General features: G+C 31.5%; 1 protein-coding gene across 4 annotated transcripts in view; it reads right to left on the bottom strand.

The window, feature by feature from the left end:
- LOC114131749 (GATA zinc finger domain-containing protein 10-like) overlaps nt 1-26,731 on the bottom strand; it is a 102,651-nt gene that overhangs the window by 19,844 nt on the left and 56,076 nt on the right. For 3 of the 4 annotated variants that reach the window (XM_050201613.1, XM_050201615.1, XM_050201616.1), the window contains 4 exons: nt 11,125-11,223; nt 4,611-4,796; nt 2,763-2,902; nt 736-1,183 (listed from right to left, as the gene is read on the bottom strand). In XM_050201613.1, the coding sequence (XP_050057570.1) occupies nt 736-1,183; nt 2,763-2,902; nt 4,611-4,796; nt 11,125-11,223 (873 nt within the window). The remainder of the gene's footprint in view (nt 1-735; nt 1,184-2,762; nt 2,903-4,610; nt 4,797-11,124; nt 11,224-26,731) is intronic. The other variant, XM_050201614.1, reaches the window with a different exon arrangement.

Genomic DNA, 26,731 nt, shown 5'->3' with positions numbered 1-26,731 from the left:
ACCTACCTATTTTTATTTCACTTTACATGACATTATTGGATTACTTTGAACACTCAAAAAACATAAACAGGAAATTGAAGTTGCGAATAACAGCAACAACAACGGGGAAAAAAATAACAATTGGAAGTTAAATTACGCTATCTAGATTCCGAGCCATGAATCTCTTCACCACGACTGCAAAAAATCGTTTACGATCGCCATGAAATATTACAAAACCATAAAATGTACATTGCCTATTTGGGTGGTTTGGAACGTTAGAACGTTATGGGGCACATATGTAAAGACAGAATATTAGCTTAAAATATTTGAACGGTACCTATAGTCACATGAACACATTTTATGTTAAACCGCTTTAGTAAGTTTTTTTTTTTTAACCAGCTTCCGAGAATATTATGACACGTAACCATTAACGATTTCCTTTTCAAAAATTAATCTTGATACATAACTTAAAAAATTGGCCACCGTCAGTCACGATGACATGCAGAGGTCAAGGTGAATGGAGTACAGTAGTCGTTTTACTGGATCGTGTTTGGAGAACGGCGAAGTGAGCCCGGGAGAGGGAGAGTGATTTTTGACAATTCTCGGAAGTTGAACTGGTTGTAAAGGTGTTTTGTGTGTACAAAAACTTTGAGAAAAATCAATGACAATTTATTCAGAAAATCGTCTTTCCTAATAATCTAACCCCTCTAACTAAAGAGACAGTTCTCCGGGTGGTGAGTTAAAATCAGGACTTACCATAGTTTGATGCGGTGTGCTGTCGTCGCTGTCGTCACTAGTAGTGTTTATACCTTCCGGCGTTGGCGTCGGATTGGAGTGTCGGTGCATGTCCAGCGAAGGAGTTAGTGGACTGGTGGCCGGTGGACCCATGTTGGTGTAATGATGGGCGGGTAAATGGGTGGGTTGTGGCATGTGGGTGGGTGGGTGCTGTTGCTGTTGATGATGGTGTTGCTGTTGTTGTTGCTGTTGCTGCTGTTGTTGCTGTTGCTGTTGCTGCTGCTGTTGCTGTTGTTGTTGCTGCTGCTGTTGCTGTTGCTGTTGTTGCTGCTGTTGATTAGTCGCTTGGTGATGCTGTTGTTGTTGGTTGGCCGCTTGGTGGTGCCGATGGTACATCATGCCATTTTGTGCGCCGTTCGTAGTATTCGAGTTGTTCAACGGAGTGTAACTTGGTTGAGAGTAACTGGAACTGTTTAAATACAAAAAATTAATACATTTAGTGACACGGAAGTGAAGAACTTCTTCATTGAAATATTACAAAAGCCCCATCAAAGATGATTTATATTTAAGTTTGTGTTAGTAAAACGTAGTAGCCGAGAAATAACCTGTTCTTTGTATTTTTTTTCCTGGGCAAGAGCTCAAAAGTTAGATAAATTTATTGTAATTTCATCATATTCTCTACTAAATTAATGTTTATGGCTAGCGTAAAAAGTAATTTAAAATGTACTTTAAAATAACAATCCACATTAACTGTGTATTTACACGACAGAATACATTTATTTTCTAGATAAAAATCGTTTGGATTTTTTAGAAATTCTAATTTTAAACCGCTGTCCAAACATAATTCTAATCTATGGATAAAATCACCGACCGTATTTAACCTGAAAACTCAAAGTACGTGTTCTGGAGAAAGTTTTACTTCCGTCTCTCCTCGACCCGAATATAATATTGATTAACAAACCACACGTTATTTCATTGATCAGTTTTTAATTACTAAATTGATTATTAGCAAGAATTTATTAATATTTCACTAAATACTAAAACGGCTGTAATGAATATGAGTATATTACTAGTACTATTAATACATTATACATAAATTTATACACATCAAGTTTTAATTGCACTCAATAAATTATATCTTATAGATTCATCTACATTAAAATGACGTCGCGGTGAATTCAATTAACGAACGCTGTGTTATTTGTGTTTGAATGTTTTGAATTAATAATGTTTCTTGAACTCGGGGCACAGAGTTACGTAATTTGTTTGTACTATATTCATCGCATAACTCTTGTTTGAATACGAGTTAAAAATAATGACTAAATATTAACTGTCGACGTAATAAATTTTAACTAAATTAAATAAAAGTACCTAGAGAAACTTGTGTAACAGTTTAACCAAACGGTGTTCTCGTTTATGCGCGTATAGTAAAGGCAACAAAAGTTATTCTACCGGTGTTCGACCGAACCGTGACGTCTGCCTCCAAATCGTTGCAACAATGACAATTAAATATCGAGCATATTATTTGTACACGTATTATACACTGTCCCTCCAAAGAATACCCAACACGAGATAGATTCGCACTTGAAATGTGTTATCGGAGATTAGTGTTGCGTTACTAATTCAGGACGGTTATAAGTGGTCACGAGACGCCTTTGGAACTATTACGTTAAGTGTGTTACTATGTATCCACACAATAGTCCGAAGAAGTCTGCTATACATACACAATATACATATTATAAGATATCTATACAGTGAGACGAAAATCGATGAAAACAATTTGTACCACGATAGTAAGACATTTAACACGTGTTGATTCATATAGATGAACGTTATTCAAAAAACTAACAATATTGCGCTAATCTGGGCCAAAGAAAAAATATAAACAACATTTTGGAAAACTCGGTTGGCATGTATATTGTTATTAGGTATTCTATAACGTTAATTGTACAATACAATATAACGAACAGGTGGTACTGTAGAAATGTGTTAAAAAAAAAAAAAACAAGCAATCGAGACCGTTGTTTGATCAGTTTAAAATCACGTACCTGACGTTCAGGCCTAGGCCGTGTTCGTGGCCGGTCAAGTACAGTGGCTGTTGGTAAGCCGATTGATGCGAATGGTGTGAGTTGTGCGAGTTCATTCCCTGCATGCCTGTGTCCTGTGGGTGATGGTGATTCATCATCTGCTAAAAGAAAAAAAAATGATATTGTATTATTTCCATTATCTTCAATCTAAAGTATAACGCAGGTACGTAAAAAAACAATGACGACAATTATAAATTTAAATTATATTTAGTTAAATTGGTTCGTTTTTGTTTTAAGTTTCGTTAAGCAAAATACCTAATTGTAAATATTATTTATGATTGTTTTCATCATTATGATTATTGTTTTTGTTACTTCGTGTGTTTAAAACAATCATATTATTATTATTATTATTGTTAATATAATTATATTTTTTTTGTTCTCAAGATAGAGTCAAAACACCTCGAGGGTAGCTAAAATAAAATGCTAACAATAAAATTAAAAGCAATTTCTTTGAAATATTTATAATATAATAAATTATGATTATTAAGTGCTATGCCAACATCAATGTCGTCGTTGCATATAAAATTAAAAATATTTTCAGTAAAAGCCAGTGGAAAACCATATAACATGTAGATTTTATATATATATTTAAAACACTAAATTTTATTATATATAAAAAAACAATAATTTAAAAACGTAACTTCAATTGATTATATCAATGTTAAAACACTTAAAACGAACGTTAATTTATTTTTCGAATCGATTGTATTCGTCTATTATTATTTGTACATAAAAAAGACAATTTACAATATTACCCCATCATAATAATAATATTCAAAAAGATTTATCACTATTGTTATTTAAATTTTTTTTATAGGAAATTATGAATCTTGTGTCAAAACATTAGCCTTCGGTCATATAAAACTATAAATAAAGAAACAGTTAAAAAAAAAAAAAAACGATTTGCCTCATAAATATTGGGAGTGACATAAAGAAAAAAAATCGTAGTATTAATGTGTTAACATACATCATCACGGACCGTCCGTTTAAAAGAAAACCAAAAGGCAAAGATAATAAATACGCGCATTTATCAAAGGGAAATTTCCACCAAATGACTAAATTTAATAAAACCATAAAACTAGTACTCATAAATCACGATCGAATAATAATATACGATCTGTGTATATTATGTTGGTGGAAATAATTAAATGTTTTTATTTTCGATCGATCGGATCGGCCACGGCATTTGACGCACCCATGAATGCTAGAGCGTAAGTACTTCTAATACTTACTCTAATGTTAATGGGCACACCTAACGCGACGAAAACGAATCTTCTGAAGACCAAACCATCTAACTTATAACAATATTTTGACCCATTAAACGTACCATCATATTATATAATAATATAATATCACATAAAACTGTTTACAAGCAGTGTAAAAGTTTGTCAATGTATGACGGAAATTATTGACAGTAATTTATTAAAATAAAATAATCATATTAGATTTGATTAAAACTTGTATCTCATCGCATTTACAAATAATCAAAATTTTTAAAATATGAAATAAAAACTGTGATAAATCTATCACAGTTGTCGTTATCGAAATCGTAAAAAATGAAATGATCAGAAAAAAATTTTAATTTTAAATTCGTATCACATGTTTAATCATAAATATTAATATTAATTTAAACTTATATAACAAAATAGAAATATGCGATTAAAAATGTTTTAAACATTTTCTTACACGGCATTTTTTCAGACTATTAAGTAAAAATATTCAAATTCAATAATTGCCGAGTTCCAGTTCTTATAAAGTGATATATCATATATGTATATCAACTAAAGCGTTATATAAAACACTACTCACTTGACTATGTTGATATGCCAACGACGACGGTTGCGGTTGCGTGTGCGAAGTGATTATGGAATCAGCCGATCCGTTAGATTGACTTGACACGTTGTTACAACTCGGCGAGGTGGTCGAATTGTTTCCTTGATTGCCCATCGAAGGTATGTCGAAACCTTCGTCCCCAAAGCTCGGTGTGTGAAATGTCTGAAAATAAAATATAACACGTTAAAAATGATATACCTAATAAAGTAATTTTATTATAGCAATGTCATTGAGTGGCCGGTAAGGGTCGTCCGAATTAACGTGCCGAAATCTTTAGGATTTCGTTGCGTGTCATTATATTTTCGAGCAGTTATTAGATAGAGTATTATTTTTATTTCAGTTTTTTTCGTCGCGGTGGGAGCGAAATTACCCACGGGACCGGGAATTCGATCGTGCCTACTGATTCTGAAATTAATACGCATCCCGGTAACGACATTGTATCATATTATTATCGAGGTACGAAATGTGACATTTTCAATGCATTTTAAAAACTCGTGCAGACAATGTAAGTATTGTAAAAGTACTTTCTTAGTGCATTACATGTATCCATTATAAGCTAAATGGATGGCTGTTATAAAGCTATAATTGAAAACTGACGCTCTAAACACTGAACTGTATTGTAATTTTTAAAAAAAAGTTTTAAGAATCCTGTTGTTAAATGATCTTTAAAAAAATTAAAAATTAAAAATCGAAAAAAATGAATATTTATAGTAATCATATTTAATTAAATTTTAACTTTTAACACCAGCGTTGAATTATTGCTACTAACGACATGAGTGGTTCGAAAAAAGTTACACACAGATTCATTTGGAAACGAACCATATGTTTATTAAATGTTTTATGAGTGCTCAGAAACATTTTCTTAATTAAAAACGTAACCACTGAGCCAATAACAATTTATTTCAACCTTCTACTTGTAATTAGCGCTCCAGGGCAATATAAATTTCTATTCATGATGGCCTTTTGTTTTAAATTGCTATTTGCTTTTTCTCATTTCTGTATTTGTTTTAAATTATCTTCCCTCCTCTCCCTACTACGCCTACCCCGAACTCGTTCATTTTTAAAACAACTTCCATAATTTGTTTTCCTCTCAGCCAACAAGCCGTGCCATGATGTTTCATTGATTTTTTGATATTTAATTTAAAATCATATTTCATAATAATCTACGGGGCTTGTTAGTTATTAGGATTGGAAATTTAACAATAAAAAGTATTTATTCATTAATTTTAGTACAAACACACTAAATTTAATAGGGATTATTATTTGTGAATTCAGTATTATTCAAATAAACTTAAATCATTTTGACGTGCAATTAAATTTTTAATAACCGATTTAAATTCTTTAAAAGTACTTAAACTAGCTAAAATTAACATGACAAGACCATAAATTGTTTAGTATTTAAAATGTTAACATTTTGTAGACCATATAAAAGTTTTGTAGATTAAATAAGGCCAATAAAAATAAAAAGAATTCTTTATTTCAAATTAAAATAAGTAAATCAAAACTGTAATAAGTGATCATTATGTATTGGGTTTTTATTTTATCTGCAAAAAAACTGCTTGTAAAAAAAAGTTGATATTCATGTAAGGACACCGTTTTCATTTGTAACTTTATAAAACTTTTTTTAACAAAACTTCTAACATTTTCCCAAGAAATTGTATTCCCATGAGACGGAAATTTAATGTTGTTTTTGCAAGAAAAATACATAAATAATAAATATGCAATTATTTTTGAACCTGGAACATAAAAGAAATACTAAATATGATCTCCTTGAATTTCTCAACCGTATCTATTCGCATTTCTGTTAAATTGTATTCGCGTAACATTACAAACGAATATGTAATATTATTTCAACAAACATTTTTGTACTTAGAATTTCACGGTTTACATGTTTTTTTTTTGTGTGATTTTAGTAAATAAATAATATTTTGACATAACAGAATAATCAAAACATTTTTCCATACGTCTTAAAACATATTTTTAATTAAAAAACGAAAAAAAAAAAAATATCTTTTTGAATGTAAAAAAAACATCGTCAATTAACACGGCGACATAAATGTATTTGATTGTTTTCAACAAACGAACGTTTAAGCACGTCGTTTGTTATATATAAAACGTAAAACGGAACACTGCACTACAGCAGCCAGTTGGCCGGTCAGATTTAATGAAGGATCAAGGTCGAACGCGACTAAAGTATAAATGCTACGTGAGATAATATCGGATTCTGTTTTTTTTTCTTTCTTTTTTTTTTTGTCTTACCAACAGTCAACTGTAAATCACTGTAATATTGAGTAATATGTGACTTATACTGTCTTTTTGGAGACCCTGAATTACACACGAAGGTTACTGGTTTTAAATGTATACTTAAAACCGTATAGGACCTAAACGTCTTGACGCGGGTCAAACATATTGTACGCATTTATTATAATATTGTGTATTATAATAATATGTTCACTGTGACGGCCTGTGATTCGTGATTGAAAATTCGTCAAAGGACTACCCCCCTCAAAATATAATCTACAAGTATCGGCTAACAACGTAAACATATAATAATATATTAAATCGATATTTTTGTTGTTATAATGATGGTATAATAATATGCGGATGGGAGTCGATCCAACCAATCAGCCGTATTAGCTGAGGAAACCCGTACAGGTCGTTGGCCACGACCACGAAACGCGTTCATTAACCAGACACTATTAATATTATTATTATTATTATTACAGTTTTTATTTTTAATAAATCTTCCATATGGTCGAGAAGCCACAAGATCGCGTGTTCACATGGCCGACGACTTTTCTCCTACCGTTTCCGCGTGTTGTCATTACCGCATCGTCACCGCACACGCGTATAATATATTTTATAGTAGGTAACTACGTGTTGAAGTGAATCGAATATTGAATTCGATGATATTCGGTTTATATTAATTATTTTTCGTTAATTTCTATTCTTTCGTATTTCATGTACATTTATTTTATCCCGAAACGGCCAAAACGTTCTGAAACGCGAATCACACGCCACATAAATAATGATTGTACGACCGCAAATATCCGAGACAAAACGTTGAAAAACGGTTTGAGTGCTCGTCAGTGTGCGCGCACGCGTGTGCAAGTACAAATTAAAGATCGAAAAGTCTGTGTGACGACTTCAGTTTGTTGATATTTTTTAGTGACGTTCGCGTCCTTTGTGTCCCACAGTTCCACTGCACAACGAAAACGCGTGCGTTTATAATGATTGATCAAACCATTATTGCAGAGAAAAACAATTATTATTGTATAACAAAGATTGGAAAAAAACCTTCACCACGCACAACTCTTAATTAATTGCCACGCGATTTATTTAACAATAATTTACGTTAATACAAAATCGTGAATAATTTATAAGAATATAATAAATTGTTTTTTTTCTTTTTTAATTAAATCCGTTAGGTAAAAACGCTTGAAATAAAAAATTAAAAAAACAAATTGCATGGGAATAATGTGATACTTGATAACCTTTTTGATAAATATTGTTCGTAAGCGAAATATTCTAATATTTCATCAGCTTAAAATGTATTTTTATTTCCATGAATCAAGGTCAATCGTTTCGTTAGGTAAAATCAACAATCTGTCCTAACAACGATAAATAAAATAATAAATATTTTATTACCTTAAGCATTTATACAAATACAAATATTAAACACAAACGTCGTGATTATTTAAGAGGTTATAATTGTTTGTTCTAACTATTGTTCAATGTTGATTAAGTATAAAACAAATCTATACGTACTCATTGGTTGGTTATTTCTATCGAGTAATTTAATGAACATAAATTATGTTTATTTAGGTGACTTCATTTATTGCATTTACAGTAGGATTGCATCAGCTTAGATAAAATTGTGTGTTTTCGAATAGGTAATATGAAGCTTTGTTCTTAACTTTGGTTTTACAGCTGCGTTCAGTGATAACACGTGGAATTAACTAGAATATTTTATTGCTCTTGAGGCTCGTAAAAATAAGAAAAACGACTCTGAGCATCAAATGTCGACGAACAAGATGAAAAAACTGGTTTTCATTTTCGATATTGAAATATTAGAGATATAATATCTATTGGAAATAGTTTTGTGTTGGTTCACTGTATATTTTTCAAAGCATAAACTACTTAAAACGAGAAAAAAATCTTGTTTAACAATCTATTTAAGAAGGGTTTGCTCGATACAAATCTTGACAGTCACTTTATTTATAAGCATAATATATTTTTGTGGTTTTATCGCCACCAAATTATCTACCTATAAATCGTAACCGTGGTAGACTTAACCAAATCCTATTGGTGCACAGACGCGTCTCCTTCCGGTATTACGGGTATCCGTTGTCACATTTCGTTGCTTCGACGTTATACCCAGCACGCTGCAGACGCGTAAAGTAATACAACTTTAATACTCGGCAAGGCCTATCTAAAATCTTTGTATTTCTGTTAATCCGTCGATAGTTAGTCCATTTTTATACATATATAATGGATATCGAAAAAAGTTAACACTTTATCAGCTTTGTATTATAGTAACAGTACGGTGATTAAAAACTGTGAATTGTGAATATATTAATACAATAAAATCTTACAAATAACATTTAAGTGAACTTAACACGAATTTTAAACATTGATAATAATCGCAATACATTAAAAATAGTAATGACTATTAAAATAAAAATTCAATAGACATTATGCATTTATAAATGAAATATAAACCGGTGAAACAACTATAATATAATAATTTTTATTGTTATAACTCATAATTAATGTCAAGAATACTAATTGTGGCACCTATTGTGCTGTGTGTTGAATTTGTTTTCGTTTTTTTTTTTCAATTTACTTTGTGTCCTGACTCTCCGGCGTTCACATACAGATAACGTTCAGCAGGATTAATGGTTCTACAGAGATAAACGAGTTGTTTATTCTTCGCGCAATTGTTGAATAAATAAAATCATATTTATCTTGAACTGTACAGCGGTGAACGTACGATAGAAAATTGTTACACATTTTATTATCTTAGTGGGCTGGTTTAAAGTGTTTTTTTGGAATATTAGGTACTAGTGCATTTATTTAAATAAAGAAGAAACGTGTATAGTGAAGAAAAAAACGATAAGTGCTATGAGTGGCAGGAGAAGGACAAGGGGTGTAAAGATATATGTATGTATATATGACTATAATGAATTACATTCCATGGCCAGCTGTTATACGTCGGTCCGTCTGGCCTCTTTGTATCCTAATTATCATGGTGTGTGTAGTGCATGAAAGATATTCAAAAAAATACGGATAAGGATTTCGTAAAAACCTAACAATATTCGAAATATTACTTAACCTGTAAGACATTCGTTCGGCAGTAATGTTCCAAAAAGCAAAACGATTAATCACACTGTACCGGCAATATATCAGAAGGGCGTTTCAAAAACATAACTATATATGCGTCACATCGGAGGGGGATAGAACCAATAATAATAATAATAATAATGGCTAATTTCAGTTACTATATTATTATAATATACAATACTTATTCATTTGTTTTCGTTTCTTTTCAAATATTGTTTACAAGAAACTGGTTCGCCAATTACATATACATTTTTTTTTTCATAAAACGATACAAATCGCGAAAGATGCGTTGATAAATTTATGAGAGGACTGAAAAATCAGCATACAATGGCCTCATATTTGTTGAATAATTCAACAAATATCTCTCTCTCTCTCTTACCATCTCTTTACTCTGCCTACCCCTCACCCCGATCTACATTCTCCGGGCACCTAACCGTGGTAACACTTTTTTCCCTTCTTCTTCAGCCATTTTATTAAGCATTCCATTAAAATTTATGACTTTTCTTTGTAGTCCAGTATATACACATACTCACACACACAAGCTCGAATACAACTACAACACGACAGGTAAAACTACCTCGATGCTAACATACGCGCTCTGTCTTGTATTATAGCCATCCGTTCTTCCCCCAAAAACAGACTGTATCGTCATAATATTCTTCTTCTTCTTTCGTACGCCAAAAACATCAACAAGTCTACGCTGCTGTGTATAGGTACAGCAGCTGCACAATAAATTTAAGGCAACAATATAGATTCGAGTGAGCACGTCACGCATTAATATACGACAATAAATATAAAATATCGTCGTCGAATAAATCGTTCGATTTTATCGTTAAACACACTTGAACGTCATAGTTCCACGTGACATTATTTCAGTGATAATATAAACGAAAGGCGTGACTTAAATATTGTCGATTCAACATTAAACATGGCTTTGCTATTGTTTTATACAGCCGGAATGTAATATTAAAAACACTAATTGTAAAAAAAAAAAAAGAAGAAAAATAATGCTTATATTACCATAAAATACCGAGCACCGCAGTGATATTATACCATCCATCCTGTTAATCACTTACCAGTTAAACCGAGCCACTAATGAAAATAATATACATCTATATATTAATATGGTATACAAAAGGAGACTCACGTGTTCGGCCATGCTTGTGTAGTGGTTGTTGTTGTTGTTGTTGTTGTTGTTGTGCATGTTGTGGGCGACCGATAGAGACAAGTCCAGGTTGTCGGTCCTCTGAAATAAAAATAAAACGAAAAACGTTTAGAATATTATCTTCGTATAATATAATAAATTAATATCATTGCGGTGTTGTGGCCACGGTCGAAAACCGTAGACGACGAACACACGATTTTTACCGAAGGGAGCGCGGAATAACGGAATAACGTTATAATAATAATTACTCGGAGGGCAACTGCTGCAGCGGCAGTCGACGACGTGTCTGAGCAGTGGTTCTCATCGTGTATGACGTTGCTCGCCGCCAGAAAACGCGCATTTAACAAACCTATCGGATTTTATCCTCTTACTGTTATTATCGCACAGCAGCTTCCCCCACCCCTCGCTATCACCATAGTTCTTACCCCGGAAATATCATCTAGTACGGATCTACAAATTCGAGACTTACACACGAATGCGATAACGCAGAATGATAATAAATATTAAATAATAATAATAATAATATTATATAAGTAAATAAGACGTATCCAAAACCGTTTGTAGATATTGACTACGCGTATGATTATACCAACTCGAGCTTACAAATATATAAAGAGTCAATACCGTGGAATAGGTATCGCTTGACTTTGTCGCACGACGTCACATTAATAAGAAAAATATACAATATTATATTGGGAATCACTGACGAAATACGAAACCCGGTACCGTCGCATACGGTTTAATGATTTATACCGGTAATAAATCAAAACCTGTGCAGAAGAAAATTACTATAATATAATAATATATACTATTATAATTAGAGGCGCACCGAACAATGTACATCTAATTAATGCGAAGCCGATAAATAATTGTGATATTGAAATGTAAGTACGGACGTGTATATATCACTGTGGGACGTTACGCCTTCACGCGTAAAGGGTAGAACTAGGTGCACCTAATGAATCGTATACACGGAGGAAAAAAAACATTAATTTAGGGTTGTGTTATTGATTGCATTGTCCGTAGTACCTTATTAAATATTGTTTTTTTTTACCGTTCGAAACAAAGGAATACGTCTGTATGACAATCAATACAAAGTAATTATTGTGTTATATTCATTAAAACGTATTGCGTTACACTCGTGAAATATATTATAGTGACAGTATCAGACATAATTCAATTTATTGAAAATAACATTTGTTTTTAGTAAGACCGACGACAACTCCGTAAACTATTTATGTTATATATTATATAAACGGGGCATCATGTATCATAATATCTACATAGATAAACATATATTATTATAACGTATACAAAATAATTATTTACCTATCGCTTAAAAGACTTAAATGTTTGAGGGAAAGGGTTAAACAATATGGTTCCGATCCAATCAAAAATTATATTAACATTATTATGCTAATATTATTTATCGGTAATTCGACAATCGTGTTATGGATACTTTGCCGAAAAGCGTAACTGTTATTAAATTTCGGTTAATAATAATAACGATGATAATTATCCGTGACGTCCGTCCTCCGGTCACTGCGGCGCGGAGGACCACCCAAACTATATGCTACACCACAACGTCCGCCCCGCGACGTCCCCTGCAAACGATTTAGACCGGCGACGGACAGGGGTAAACAGCGCAAACACGCGCCCCGGACAAAAGCAAACACGAAAACTAGTTTTCCACGTCAAGTAAATGTCAAATAAGCTCTGCCGTTGTAAATACCACCATTTATATATATTATTTTTCTTTTATTTACAATTGTCTCGTTTATTACCCGACCTCATTGTCTGCGATCTGCCGCCGCCGCCGCCGCTTTCAATTTATTTATTTTATACCGAACAATAAAGAACCGACTACTCATCTATCTCTCTCAATATATCTTTATCTCTCTCTTCTCCGCTCTCTCTCTCTCTCGCGCGCGCGCTGTATCCGTCTATATCTCTCGTACACTCCTCGTCCTCCTCATCTTCCACATATAGCCATCACCCTTAAAAAAAAAAAATAAAAATAAAAATAAAAATGCTCCACCCCAGACGTATATTATTCTTATTTGGAAAACACAAGGTTAAGAATTAATATCAGACCGCTCGTAATTGATGACGTACCGATCGACCGTTTATTACATCCACCGCTGCGGCAATGTCATATAGGTGTATTATATACATATAATAATATATAGTCTATATCCTCCCCGGACGGATGATGGGACGTATAACGATGTAAATTGCATCGATAAAATATTAATCGAAGGCGACCCAGGACGGCGATTTTTTTTTTTTTTGGTTTCTGTTAGGTATTTATTATATATTTTTTCAATCATTCTATTTCGCTAAAAATCTAAATCAAACACATGGACCGTAAAAAATAATGCAATGACGTTATTCTATACGCACTCACCTCCTCGATTGATATTGTAATGCAGTATACGACCTAAACTTTTTATTCTTTCAATTTATAAAAGGATTATTTTAAACTTTCTGCGAAACTAACGAACGACTTAAAGAACACTCGTGCAGTTTAATTTAACTTTTTAAAACTATTACTGCATAATATTTATCGTGTGATGCACGGGAAATATATGTAAATATTTCTCCCCGTAATACTCTATACTCCTCTGCCGAATGTTTTATATAAATAAATAACCCACCGTCAGAGGCAATTAAATCGCTCTAATGGGCGAAGATGGCGGCGGTGGCGGTGATGATGGGGTGGGGGCGTTGAGGAGGAGCGCTCCCCCAAGCAGTATTGATTAAAGTGCATGTATAGAAAGAGATTCGAATCGGCTTAAAGTATACAGCTGTGTACAAGAGCTAAGAAAGATTGAAAGGTACTGACGCGTAAGTAAACAATTTTCACCGTATTATTCGTGGTAATGATTATTTTGAAGGAAAAGAAAAGATTCGTATACGCCTATAATATAAAGACCTATTAATCGGATTAACGCACGTATTCATAAACCTCTTATTTTTACAAAACTGAACAGACTATACTGTAATGATTATTTTTCCACATGTAAATCGAACCCGTTGTAGAACACACCGCAATATTGTTTTATTAATTTTTATTATTATCGTTTTTGTGGTTTTAATGTTCTACATTCCGCACGCTGTACACCGCGCGCTAGACGTTTGTAACATTATGATGATGGTTCACAAATACACAAAGAACTATTATGATTATAATATAGTAGGTAAGCAAAATCGCGGTCTAGAAAAACGAAAAAATAAAATCAAGCTACACGATTCGTTTGAATAATATATACATATTATCTTATAATGATTTTATACAGTACGGCCGTTATTGAAAGCAAAAACGAAATCGTCACTCTAATTATTACTAAAACAGAGGTATTATATCGAGTTAAAAGTCGTAAAATCTTAGAAGGTATAAACCAAACGGAAAAAGTTTTAATGAAAAATGCTAAACATGTTTTTTATACGGAATATATATGTGTATAATATATATTATATTATTATATATACATTTTTATTAGGTAATAAAGTGTGGCGCGTTTTCCAGGAGTATAGCCTATTGTTCGGTACTATTAAAAACGCACTCGTATACTTATAATATAATGTTATTATTATACGCATCATACATACATACATAATATATTATATTATACAGACGATTCACATTGAAAACTGGTCGAGGACTAAACGATTCACGTTTAATTGCGTACGCATATAAACACATATGTATAATATAAGTGTGTGTGTGTGTTTATATTTGTTTATATTATTTACTTGGCATTATTTTAATGTGTTTTTCGTCATACCGATAGTTAGGTAGTTAAAATTGTCCCCGCCGACGTGGGTATGCGGTAGGCACACATTACAGTAATAGCGTAATGGTTTATTATATTATACATTACATTATATTGGATGTTGCGATGAAAAGCTTAAAATCCTATGTATTGCTTTGTTTTCCGTCATATTCAACATAAGGTACAAAAATATTATCATGATTGGTGCAATACAAAAAATATTATGAGACCTCGCGTACAAAATGAGATCGTCGGTGTTAAGATTTTGGTTTTTTGGTTTTTTGATTATTATGATTTACCTATATCTAAATATGTATATACGTATTATGTATACAATAAATTAGACCTATATACACCTAACTACATCGATGTCGAAAATAGTCGCAATGCGCTCCAATCTAATATTATACGTATAATATATGTTCGCATAATATGTCATAATCAGGGCTTTGAACTAGATGGATTTACATATTTCTTAGTTGCATATTCAAAATCTGATTCGACACAAATTTATTTCAAAATACATACAACTCAAATCCAAAAATGTATGTTGCATATTTTTGCATATTTTACCGGAATTAAGTGATTTTGCATGTTTAATAAGATTTTATATGTTAATACATATTATGCAAGTAAATCAACAAAAGAAAATTTTAAACACAAACTAAATCAAATTTAAAAATAAAGAGCTTTTACGCATCCCCGTGACCATCTTTATTTTGGATAGTATTCTATACATTTAATATTAATATTTTATATTAAAAGTACAATCAAAAAAAAAAAATAAATAAATAAAATAAAATATCGTATTTTAATAATATTAAAAAATATAATGCATTTTTTTGCATACTATTAAATTTTTTGAATAATTATGAATTCTTTAAAGTTTATTTTTATATAAATGCATATTTGATAAAAAAACGGCATATTTCAGATTTTTTTAGTGCATATTCATAAAGAACATATTTCATTGTTTTTTAGCGGATAAAGTTCCGAGTACTGGTGATGATAATATTGTCCTTTTCTTTATTTTAACTGCCGTTATTCAAAGTTACTGTGGACGACCACGATTAAATCGATTGGCGTTCATTCGAGCTCCGTGTGCTCTATTTATTGCAATACGAAATGAAAAATCCGTAGAATGAGCACATAATAATATATTATACATGTATTCTATGTGTGTTACTTTCTCGCCAATTGCGTCATTTGAAAAATATCTATAATATATTATATTATTATTGTCCCGTGCACAATGAAATATTATTTATTACACGTTTTTGTAAGTAATTGGACGATAATTATGGTTGGTTATTTTATTTTCTTATCCTCCCGCCCCCGTTTAATGAAAAATAACCGAGTAAATGGGTTAATATGTCGTTTTCTCGTGTTTTTAAATGTTTGTGTTCTTGTGTGATTTATTGCCCTTGGCTCGGACGCAAAAAAGACATTTGCGCAAAATCACTGCCCGATGCCAAGTTATGCATCTCAGCAGACCAAACAGTGGTTTATGCGCATGTTTTACAATAAGTGCCAATCAGATATCGTTTATATTTAATTTTTTTTTTTATATAAACACATATAATACTTATAATTTTTTTTTTTTTTTTTATCACAAATGTGATTTATTCGGTCCTACTGAGAAAATTTACAGGTACAAGAGTTCAACGCCCACGATCAATATCATTGAAATGCAAAAACGAGAGTTCCACTTATTTTTTAATTTGTTAGCAAATGATTTTGCATTTTAATACCTGTTAAAATATTTTAGTATTATGTTGCTGGTAAACCTATAGAAGATAAAAATGTTTACCAAGAATATGTGATGATTTTATTATACGACTATGCGATAATATGACGTGCGTCAGTTTGTCCGATTTGATTTATCGGATTTGAGAATATTTTAGTAACGAATCGTATCGTGACGACAGCAATTCATCGAACTAAATCCTCGAAGGCAATATTGTATTATATATAAGTAATATACTTATATGAAAATATTAGTTTACGTCACAATATCAAATCCTCACTTGAGTACATTAAAACTTATTTGAATTACCTCCAATTGTTTATTGTATTATTTGCTTAACATATTATTATAACTTCTAATGTGTTAATGCGTACTTCAAGGTTTTATTTCTCAACGGTTAAGTTAGGTTTACATATTGTGCCGAATTCAACAATACTAATGGTATACCTTTATACTATGTAAAATATATTAATATGTAAAAGTATTATAGGTACACACTTTGCAAATTTTTATCTCACTATAGTCGCAACTTGTGAGTTATGTCAGGGAATGATTTTCGTAAACACATTTCGGATGATAATCTTAATACAACGTTTTTAATTCTTCGTGAATGTCTAAAGTACTGTAAAAATAGAATCCGAGGCCACCTTTTTATCAGGGTCATATAATATAATCAATATCCTTGGAGTTCGTGTACCTACAATTTACGCTTAAATATAGACTTTTACGTTATTCCTTATCACAATATTGTTTGCGAATTCTATATAGGTACAATCGCACATAAATAATGGAATGTTTAATTATTTTTTTGAACTCACTTTATAAAGTTTTAACTTGATTTAATATTAAAAACAATAATCTGTATCTTCAAACTGAGAATTGTGGCGGGTACGGATGATTCGAATAATATTTTATGAGTTTTCAGAACAAATTTGATTAGAAAAAAAATGATTCACAACAAAAAATTGTTAACATGCGTTATGAAATATCTACAATAATAATTTTGTGTAGGTTTTTACTACTCGTATTACTTTACAAAGCTATTCTTTGAAATGCTAGACGGATAACAAAGACATTCAAATTCAAAATGGGATCCTTAAGAGAGATTAAATAATGAAAAATAAAAAAAATAAAACTGAAAAAGAACGTCTCCTCAATATACTTTTAATGAGCTCAAAAAAAGCAAGAAGTGAAAATAAGTAAAAGAAATGAACAAGCCAATTGTTAAAACAAGGGTCTGTGGTTCAACGGATCCAAGTATAATATTTATCATTAATTAGATAATATGAAATGCACGAGTTGGTTTTCAAAGGGGATTTATATTATAAAATGAGCATTCAAATCGATGAAGATCTTATTAAATGTTCCCAATCATATTATATTATTAATTTGAACTATGTAGATAATTTGAATCTTCCAAATACAATTCACTTAATATCGTACAATATTTTTAAAAGCCAAATAAAATTAGAAAAGTTTATGTGTAATAACTAAAGGTGTTTATTATTTTCTAGTATCTTTAAAAAAAAAATAGAATTCTGATGTGAAACTGTTGAAATTAAATTACTACGAATTCAAGAATAATTATTAATTACGTAATATATTAATGACAGTAGGTTTTCACTTAATCTCTTAAGTATAAGTTGTATTTTTTCTGGTTAGTTTCATTTATATGATGTATAAAATGTATTATATTTCTTTTTCTATCCTCTTGACAATTAGATAAAATTACATATGGTGTAACACTGTAGCGTCAGCGAGGTTTATTCAAAGGTCGTTACGAGACAAAAGACTTTTAAAAAGCATTTCGCTACCATTTATTCTTAGAGTTTTAATATTGTTTATTTTGACCACTAAGCCATTGTCCTTCTTTACGTGAATTGTTCCCAAAATATTTTATTAAGTACGGTTGTTAAACATTTTATATTTACAGTCAAATCAGTGGTTTATTTTGTACAACTTTATCGCGGCAGGCTGTCTCACATCGGACTAGGTAACTTTCCTTCACCCCCCCCCCCTCCGAACATAAATACACACCATCTGGGAACTTTTCGAAACTTCTCATAGAATTTTCCAACGAATTATGTTTCGACAACAGTATTATTCATTATAACGTGTAGTTTTATAATAGGTACTAAACTTTTAAGATGAATAACTAAAACATTGTGCTTGTACTGCTTTACTGAAAATATTCAATTTTTTTTAGAAATAAATTTATGTAAATGCCTTTTTTTATACATACATAAATATTAGCCCGTCTCGATTCTTACGATGGTATTTAATGTATAAATTTTACGAAATTATGTTTAGGCCATATTTAATGGAAAGAGTGTTATTACTAATTCGTTTACTGGTTTCGTCTATCAACGCGTTTGACCTCAACCCCTACTCCGTGTTTTAATGACAGCGTTAATAACATGTTCCAAATGTATTTTATTATTATTATTATTATTATATTGCTTGTGTCTATTATATATTATATTACCATATACAGGGTGTATTAACTCTGTCCGTGTTGAGTCATACACATCACATTATAATATAATTCCTGAATATAATCATCCACAACTATACTGTGACCTAAACTATATAAAATACTGTGCTTTATTTGAATACTCGACGAATATATTATTCGACCCTTGTAACTATTATACGTATTCGCTTTTTTGCGATTTTCATGACAGAAAAACTAGTCTTTACTTGACAACAAACACGTCGAAACAAAACTGCGGCACGAATACAGCGGGTTAGTAGTTACGACATATATAGTCGTAAAAATCATGGTAATTTTTATTTTTTGAGATCTGCTCATCTACTATATTGAAAAGCACATACTTTTTTAGACTCACGTGGAACGAGCATCGCATACTCTGCCAAGCATGCGCATGTAATAATGTATCATCATCGTTAAGTTCTTAATTTAATTCTGAATTCAGATTCAGTCGGAGAACAGGAAGCCATCAATCAAAATTGTGCTTGAAACGAAATTGATCGTTCGGACAAACTCATTACAAGTGCATAATTTTATTGCAGTTAAACAGAGGGGCCTCTCGTAGGCCGAATGCCGAAACATGTATGTATACATATATGTATCTATATCATATTATATTAACTACAATTATACGCTGTAAACAAGTGAATTATTTTTTTTTTACTGATATAAATTCAGACCTTATAAAACAAGTGCTTAAAATGACCGAACTTAACTGATGTACACTGAAAAGTCATTAAAAAATGACTGAAATATTAAATTATTGAATGATGAGTATGGATGTGGGGAGGGGGTGAAATTTCTCATCGTGTTATCTAATATCGCAAAACTAATGTTTAACTGAAGAATAGGGGCTTCGGCACCCCCATGTTTTTTGATTACGATTGCTCCCTGGTACCACATATTTTGGGCATTGACTCGGCATTCTTTAAAAACTTTATATAATAGCAGTATACTATTATAATATTATAACCACAACGACAGACGGCCGATTTAAGATGAGCTTATTCGCCGCCGCACGCCGCTATCGACGTTGTTTGTTTAGAAGATGTTGTGACCTTCGGTGTTTCGTTCTTAGTGGATATTATTATTATTATCATCATTATTATTACAGACCCGCGTGGACCACATTCGAGAATATCCCATAATTAAGTATAAAATAGTACGACAAAACGTCAATAACGATGATTTAAAATTCATTTTTCTTCCTCTTTTTACATAATGCCGGGCCATTACTACACACGTACCCATAAAATAGACGTACCAAATACAATTTAAACCGGTTTCGTACAGAAAATAGTAATAATAAAAAAATATCTAATCTATCTAATTACATATTTAAACCGCTGAATGGTGCTCGTGAATTCGATCCCCATAATTAATTTTTTTTTCTAATTTTAATTCTAAAGAACACATTATATACGTGTATATAACATATTTTATATAGTATGATTATACATAGACCGCGCAATATAATATCGACGTGTACGAAGACTACGATGATATTAAACTGTAATTGTTATTATTCGTCCATGTAAAATATGTTATTAAACCGAAGATGGGGCTTATAAAAAAACGGTAAAACAATAATAATTTTTAGTTCTACAACGTATATTATGCACATTATTTTATTGTATACATATAATATTATTATTACGTAGGTACGTCGTCCGAACGGCACGGAGGTACATTATAATAGCTAATAACAACGCGTTATTATATCGTTGAAATGATAGGCGGCCGTTAATATTTGCGACTATCGCGTGAAACGTTTTCAATGTGTATAATATGTTTGTGTGCCGCGTGGAAAGAGACGGAACGAGAGAGAATTCTGAATTCCATTGTAGTGCTCGCACAAAAGTGTGTAAAACGTCGCGATTTAATAATACATATAAACCGTAATATTGTATAAAATATATGTGTTGCGCTGAATACACAATCATTCGAGTTACTTTACAATAATAACACATAGCCACTCTCGTAGGTACACGATGTTATGTAAACGGCGTGCGGCAGTGTCGGTGCCTAAACGTATTGAATTACCCGATATCAAAATTATCATTGCTTTGAAATTATGTACGGTCGTGATCTGTTACCTGGTTAGCACCACTTTATAATCGGATTTAATATGGCAGAAATCGTTCGCACGATCACAATACTATGTAAATCGTATAAATCGTTTTTGTTTCCTTCTAGATACATAAATATATTATCTATATATACATAATATATGTTACATATTATACATATTATGCATAAAGAGGTATCCGTATACACGAGCAATTCAGAACGGATATTATTATTGAAATCCATTTTTTAAATCATCTATCATTACCTATATTATTGTTTGTCGAATTATATTTAGAATAAATAATTAGTTTATTATTACTATTATTATTATTATTCAGAAATCGTATTGAAAAGCAATCAATAGGTACATTTTTTAACATTCGACGCATTATATTATTCCTACAAACACACACAATGGGAACAACATAATATTCTATTTCATTCTTACAACAACAATAATAATTAATGACCGAGTAATTTCAATATGGCAGTCCACATATCTTCGTGATGATTTTTTTTCTTTCATAATGACGAAAATATTTTCTATACACGTATACATATTTTATAACAAGCAACAATAATTAATTTCATTCGGCTCAGCAAACATCATTAATACTAGTCTATGACGACGAGACGATAATAATATTATTACGGTTTAATAATAAAAGATTTTCATGTTCATTAGAGTATTCGTTTTGTGGGCATGTCCCGAGCTTAGAAACGTATAATGACTAAGGATATTTCGTCTTTTCTTTGTACCTGTACTACCACATCATATAATTCTATTTTGTGTGAGTGTGTGTGTGTTATAATATTATATTATTATGTATATAAATGCATTTATTTATTATTACTATTATTATTGTTATTCCTTTGTATGCCGTTTCCCGGTATTCAGTGGTTAAACGACGGAAAACACACTGACAAAATTTCCAAAGGGATCGTTAACTACAGTTAATGTAATGATCGGGTCACTCGAAAAGTCCTAAGTACGATTAACGATATACTTATTGAACGATGCAAACATTATACAGCATTAACTTTATGAAATACGAATAACACTAATATACGTAATATTATTATGCATTAAATAAATTGTCAGATCCTTAGATCCTGCAAGTATGATAATACAGACAAAATTGCGCTCGATTCACTTTGTCGTCGGCTCGCGATTAAATTGTAATCTTAGAAGTCAATCGTGTTTTGAAGCTAGCAACGCACCAAGAGGCTTTGCCAGAAACCGAATTGACCTTTAGCGGCAATAAAAACTCGATTTTACATTGTATGACCTTTTCGCTTACGCTGACATTTTGATTCGTGCTCTGTTATTTATTAAATTTCACTATATGTTGCAGTGTTTCTCTGTCGACCACCCTCTTACACCATGTGTCATATATTTATCAACGAATGAAATCTAATTAATATTTTTTTTTTTTTTGAAATTAAACAGTCGAGGTTAATGGGCAAAAAGAAAATGTGATCAAGCACTATTATAGTCTACTGCAGTAGGTAATAATGACCACCGGCACCAGGAGTCGTATTTCAAGCCGTCCTCTGATTTGTATTTTTAATGATAGGTATAATAATTATAGCCTAGGATTATTATTTAAAACTCAACTAATGATCTGATAATGCGATGCGACGTGACTACGAACTCTCTCACATATATGTATATATAATAATTTAGAAGGTTTTCGTGATGGCCGAGGGGCTTTAAATACAAAGATGAAAATTTTAAATCGACAATTTTTTTTTTGGAATTAAAATAGTGATTATACAGAATACAAATTATTGTTATTTGTTAATTATCATCAGTTATTATTATTTGTTAAACAAACTCGTTGCATTAAAATTTTAAATTTTAAATGCTTAAAACCCATAAACGTTCATCATTTCTACCAAAAATAATAATTAATAACTATAGCGGCGGTGGCATAAACAAAATCATAATTAGTGAAATAGCTCACATGAACGTGGGGATCGAGCGCGCGTGCGTGTGTATTTTATTCTCATATACAAGTTTTGAAACACTGCCAGAGAACAATATTATAAATCAAAATGAAAATAAAAAAATAAATAATAAAATAACTGATCATTTGGAAATGTTCTGCGTTCTAAAGTTAGACCGGTGCGTCATATAATTTAAATGAACAAGTTAGTTTAAGTGAATACTATAGCTGCCACGAATAGTACGATGTTCATTTAATACATTTTCTCACATTGTCAACGGCTATTGTTCTATAATGTTATAGTCATAGTTATTAACGACAGTTATTTTAAAATTATTACGGTTCTGACCGAATGTCCAGTTTTCTCCGATGTCCGAGGAAGATTTAGAGTGCCGAATAATTAAATTAAATATGTATAATATATTTTCAAAAAGTACGATTTTCGAATAGTATAGAATTAATAACATTAGCATAATATTTTAAATTAAATATAATCACAGCAGGTATTGCCGCCGTCTTCTTTGTAGTTCGGTAATCATGCTCGTCCGTGCAATAATCGGACATGGGGTGGGGGGAGGAATAAATCGAACTATACGGACTGAAATCAAAAACGAAAAAAGCTTTTACCGTCACTAATAGTCGGTCGGCCATGACAATATATTATTATGTTTTATATTAGGTACACTGAAACAATGGAAATCGATAATGAGCGTACAAAATTAGTGCAAACGAATTAATATCACCTGGCACTCAATTCAGACATCATACTATGGGTACAGGTACTCCGCGGTGTTGCCATGCAGTCGATTTTACTGGTCAAGGTTGGTCGCGAGCTCGAAGTGTATTTTATCACCAACAGGTGTAATATCGTTGTGGCGGCGTCAAGTACACAAATGCACAACTATTTTCAATGTACATACTTTTGTTTCAATATTAAAATCCTACAAAATCGTACGGAAATCGAACATAATATTAGCCACTATATTAACGTTTTAATACGTATTGACTTTTGAAAAAGATCTTGTACTAAGAGACCGTTGATTCTGTTTTATTTTGTGTAATTTTTTTACGCTTTGTGCTCAACTAACCGTGTGTGCGTATCGGTCCCAGGAGAAATTGGACTTCTATCATAATATTATTTACACATAATTCACACGATACATTATACGCATTTGATGATTGGCGGTCGTTGAAAAACTATAATCCTATGCGCATACCTAGGTAAATATAATAATCGGGGGTTTGACCCGATATTATGTCGAAGGGTATATAATAATAGTAATAATAATAACACTGTCGAACACGGTCGTCGCCGTCAACCTGAGATTACACATCTGGTGCTCTGTAATTTCCACTAAACATAACCAGTTTTTTTCTCCTCCTTGCGACGATCGCCTCCTCATTGCCTTTTTATAAATAATAATTATAAAAAAAAAAAAATATATATAATAACACTGTTTCCAGTGCATCGACTAAGTATAGACCATAGACAAAGCCAGCCACGTATACTATATCTATATTACACGTGTTTTCGGAAAATCTAATAGTCGTCGGGGAAAATTAAAATATAAAAAAAGAAACAACATAAAACGCGTTCGAATTTTTAACCACTATCGAATATTACAATAATGTTACTAAAAACCACTTTATTACGCGTTCATTACAAACACACACACACATACACAAACACGTTTTTTGTATAGGTTTATAAAATATAATTTAGTAGCGAGAAAGTTATTAGAATACTATTCCGGTTACAAAATAGCGGTATACGGTCATTGCGCATATATTCCAATGATTAATGGTAAATTAACACTATTTCGAACAGTGACCACGCTTCAATCGATCTGTATCAATTTCCACGTATACGTGGATCTCGATACTTAAATTCTTGTTCTTTATTATTATTATTATTTTTTTTTTTTTGTTCTTAGTTAAGTTGTTAATGTCTCTTAAACATTCTGTATTCGTTTCGAGTTGGTTGACCTCATTTTTCGTGGGCTTATGTTTAACCTCAACAATTTTTCTATCTGTTTAGTGTTTTTTCTTCTCATCGACCCATACCGTATGGACGGATGGTCAACCGAACTGTTCGTTAAAAAAAATAATACCCATAGTACTCGATACCGTGAAGTCTGTAACTACTTGTAAAAGTATAATAGTTTTCGATCGATACATTAACGGTGTAAAAACTTGTTTTAAACAATATCGACCTATATTATCTATCTATATATATATATATATATATCTACCTATATAGATACATTTGGTTTTCACATATTAAGTCATAATATTATATTAGTAGTTATTTTACTCGTAGTAAGAACAAAATTAATTATAATTATAAGAACGGGTACACCAATATATTATGGTGAAATATACGTGTAAATAAAGGTTTAACATTCAGCTATTTGGAACCGTAACACGAGTAAGAAACACAACAAATATAATATACAAATAAACGAAATATTATATTACAACCACTTGCGTAATATACTAATATGCAAATAAATATATAACTGCGAGTGCTGAGATTGATAGTCGGGGCGGCGTACTCAACGCGTCATACTGTCCACGAAAACTTCGACAAAATATTATAATAACGATAAAAATTCGGCGAAATGATTTTCCACGGGCCTCTGTTGCGCCGAGCTAGGAATATTGTTCGTTGAACAAGTTTTAAATTATACGCTACTTACGTCCAATTAACGGTTACCGTGATCATGTGAGATTTAATCAACCGCGCGTGCATTTCGTTTGAACGATAGTGTTACGCAATAATGGTGTATATTGGCACGGCGCGAATCGGTGGCGTTCGTGGATGCGAATTGAATATTTTTGCTTCTTATATTTTCCCCTCCCTTTATTTTTATTTTTTTTTTTTGCGCCCTGTGTTCTCGCCATTTGTTCGATGATTGATGATTAGAAGTGCAAATTGATTTTTCGTATTTTCGCCAAATAAGAAAAACATAGTACCATCAATATAATATTTTTGTATAGTGCTCTTTTGAAAGTATTCGTATTATTTTTCATCATAACTGCATAGACATCATTTTGCTGTCGCTTTTCGAATAATATACTTTACATACTTGAGTTTCATAAATAATACCCGAGCAGACATTAAATATTTCCTTGTCAAATACACTTTATCAAAACTGAACCACAAATATCATAAAATTTGAATGAATAATAAAGATGAAAAAAACTCATGCCCGTAATTTATTATTATTATTTTTATTTATATTTTTTGAAATTGAGAATTTTAAATTTCAAATGCTCTGTGTATTATTATTACTTGGACACGTAATAAATTATACACATACAGCTATTATCTCTCCCGATCTCATTTTTTATATACATTTTTGTTAGTTTCAAACCATCATCTCTTATGAATTTTATATGAGGTTTACATAAATAATTAATTCAACGATAATACTGCTACTAGTCTGTGTCAAACGACTTGCTCGCGTGGAAAGAATTTACATATGAATAATGAATGGATTTACAACCAAATTTCGTAATGCATTCATTTTCTATAATAGTTTTAAACATGTAT

Source organism: Aphis gossypii, chromosome 2 (genome assembly GCF_020184175.1).
Source record: "Aphis gossypii isolate Hap1 chromosome 2, ASM2018417v2, whole genome shotgun sequence".
Classification (NCBI taxonomy): Eukaryota; Metazoa; Arthropoda; class Insecta; order Hemiptera; family Aphididae; genus Aphis; species Aphis gossypii.
This window is presented reverse-complemented; position numbering and strand designations above follow the sequence as displayed.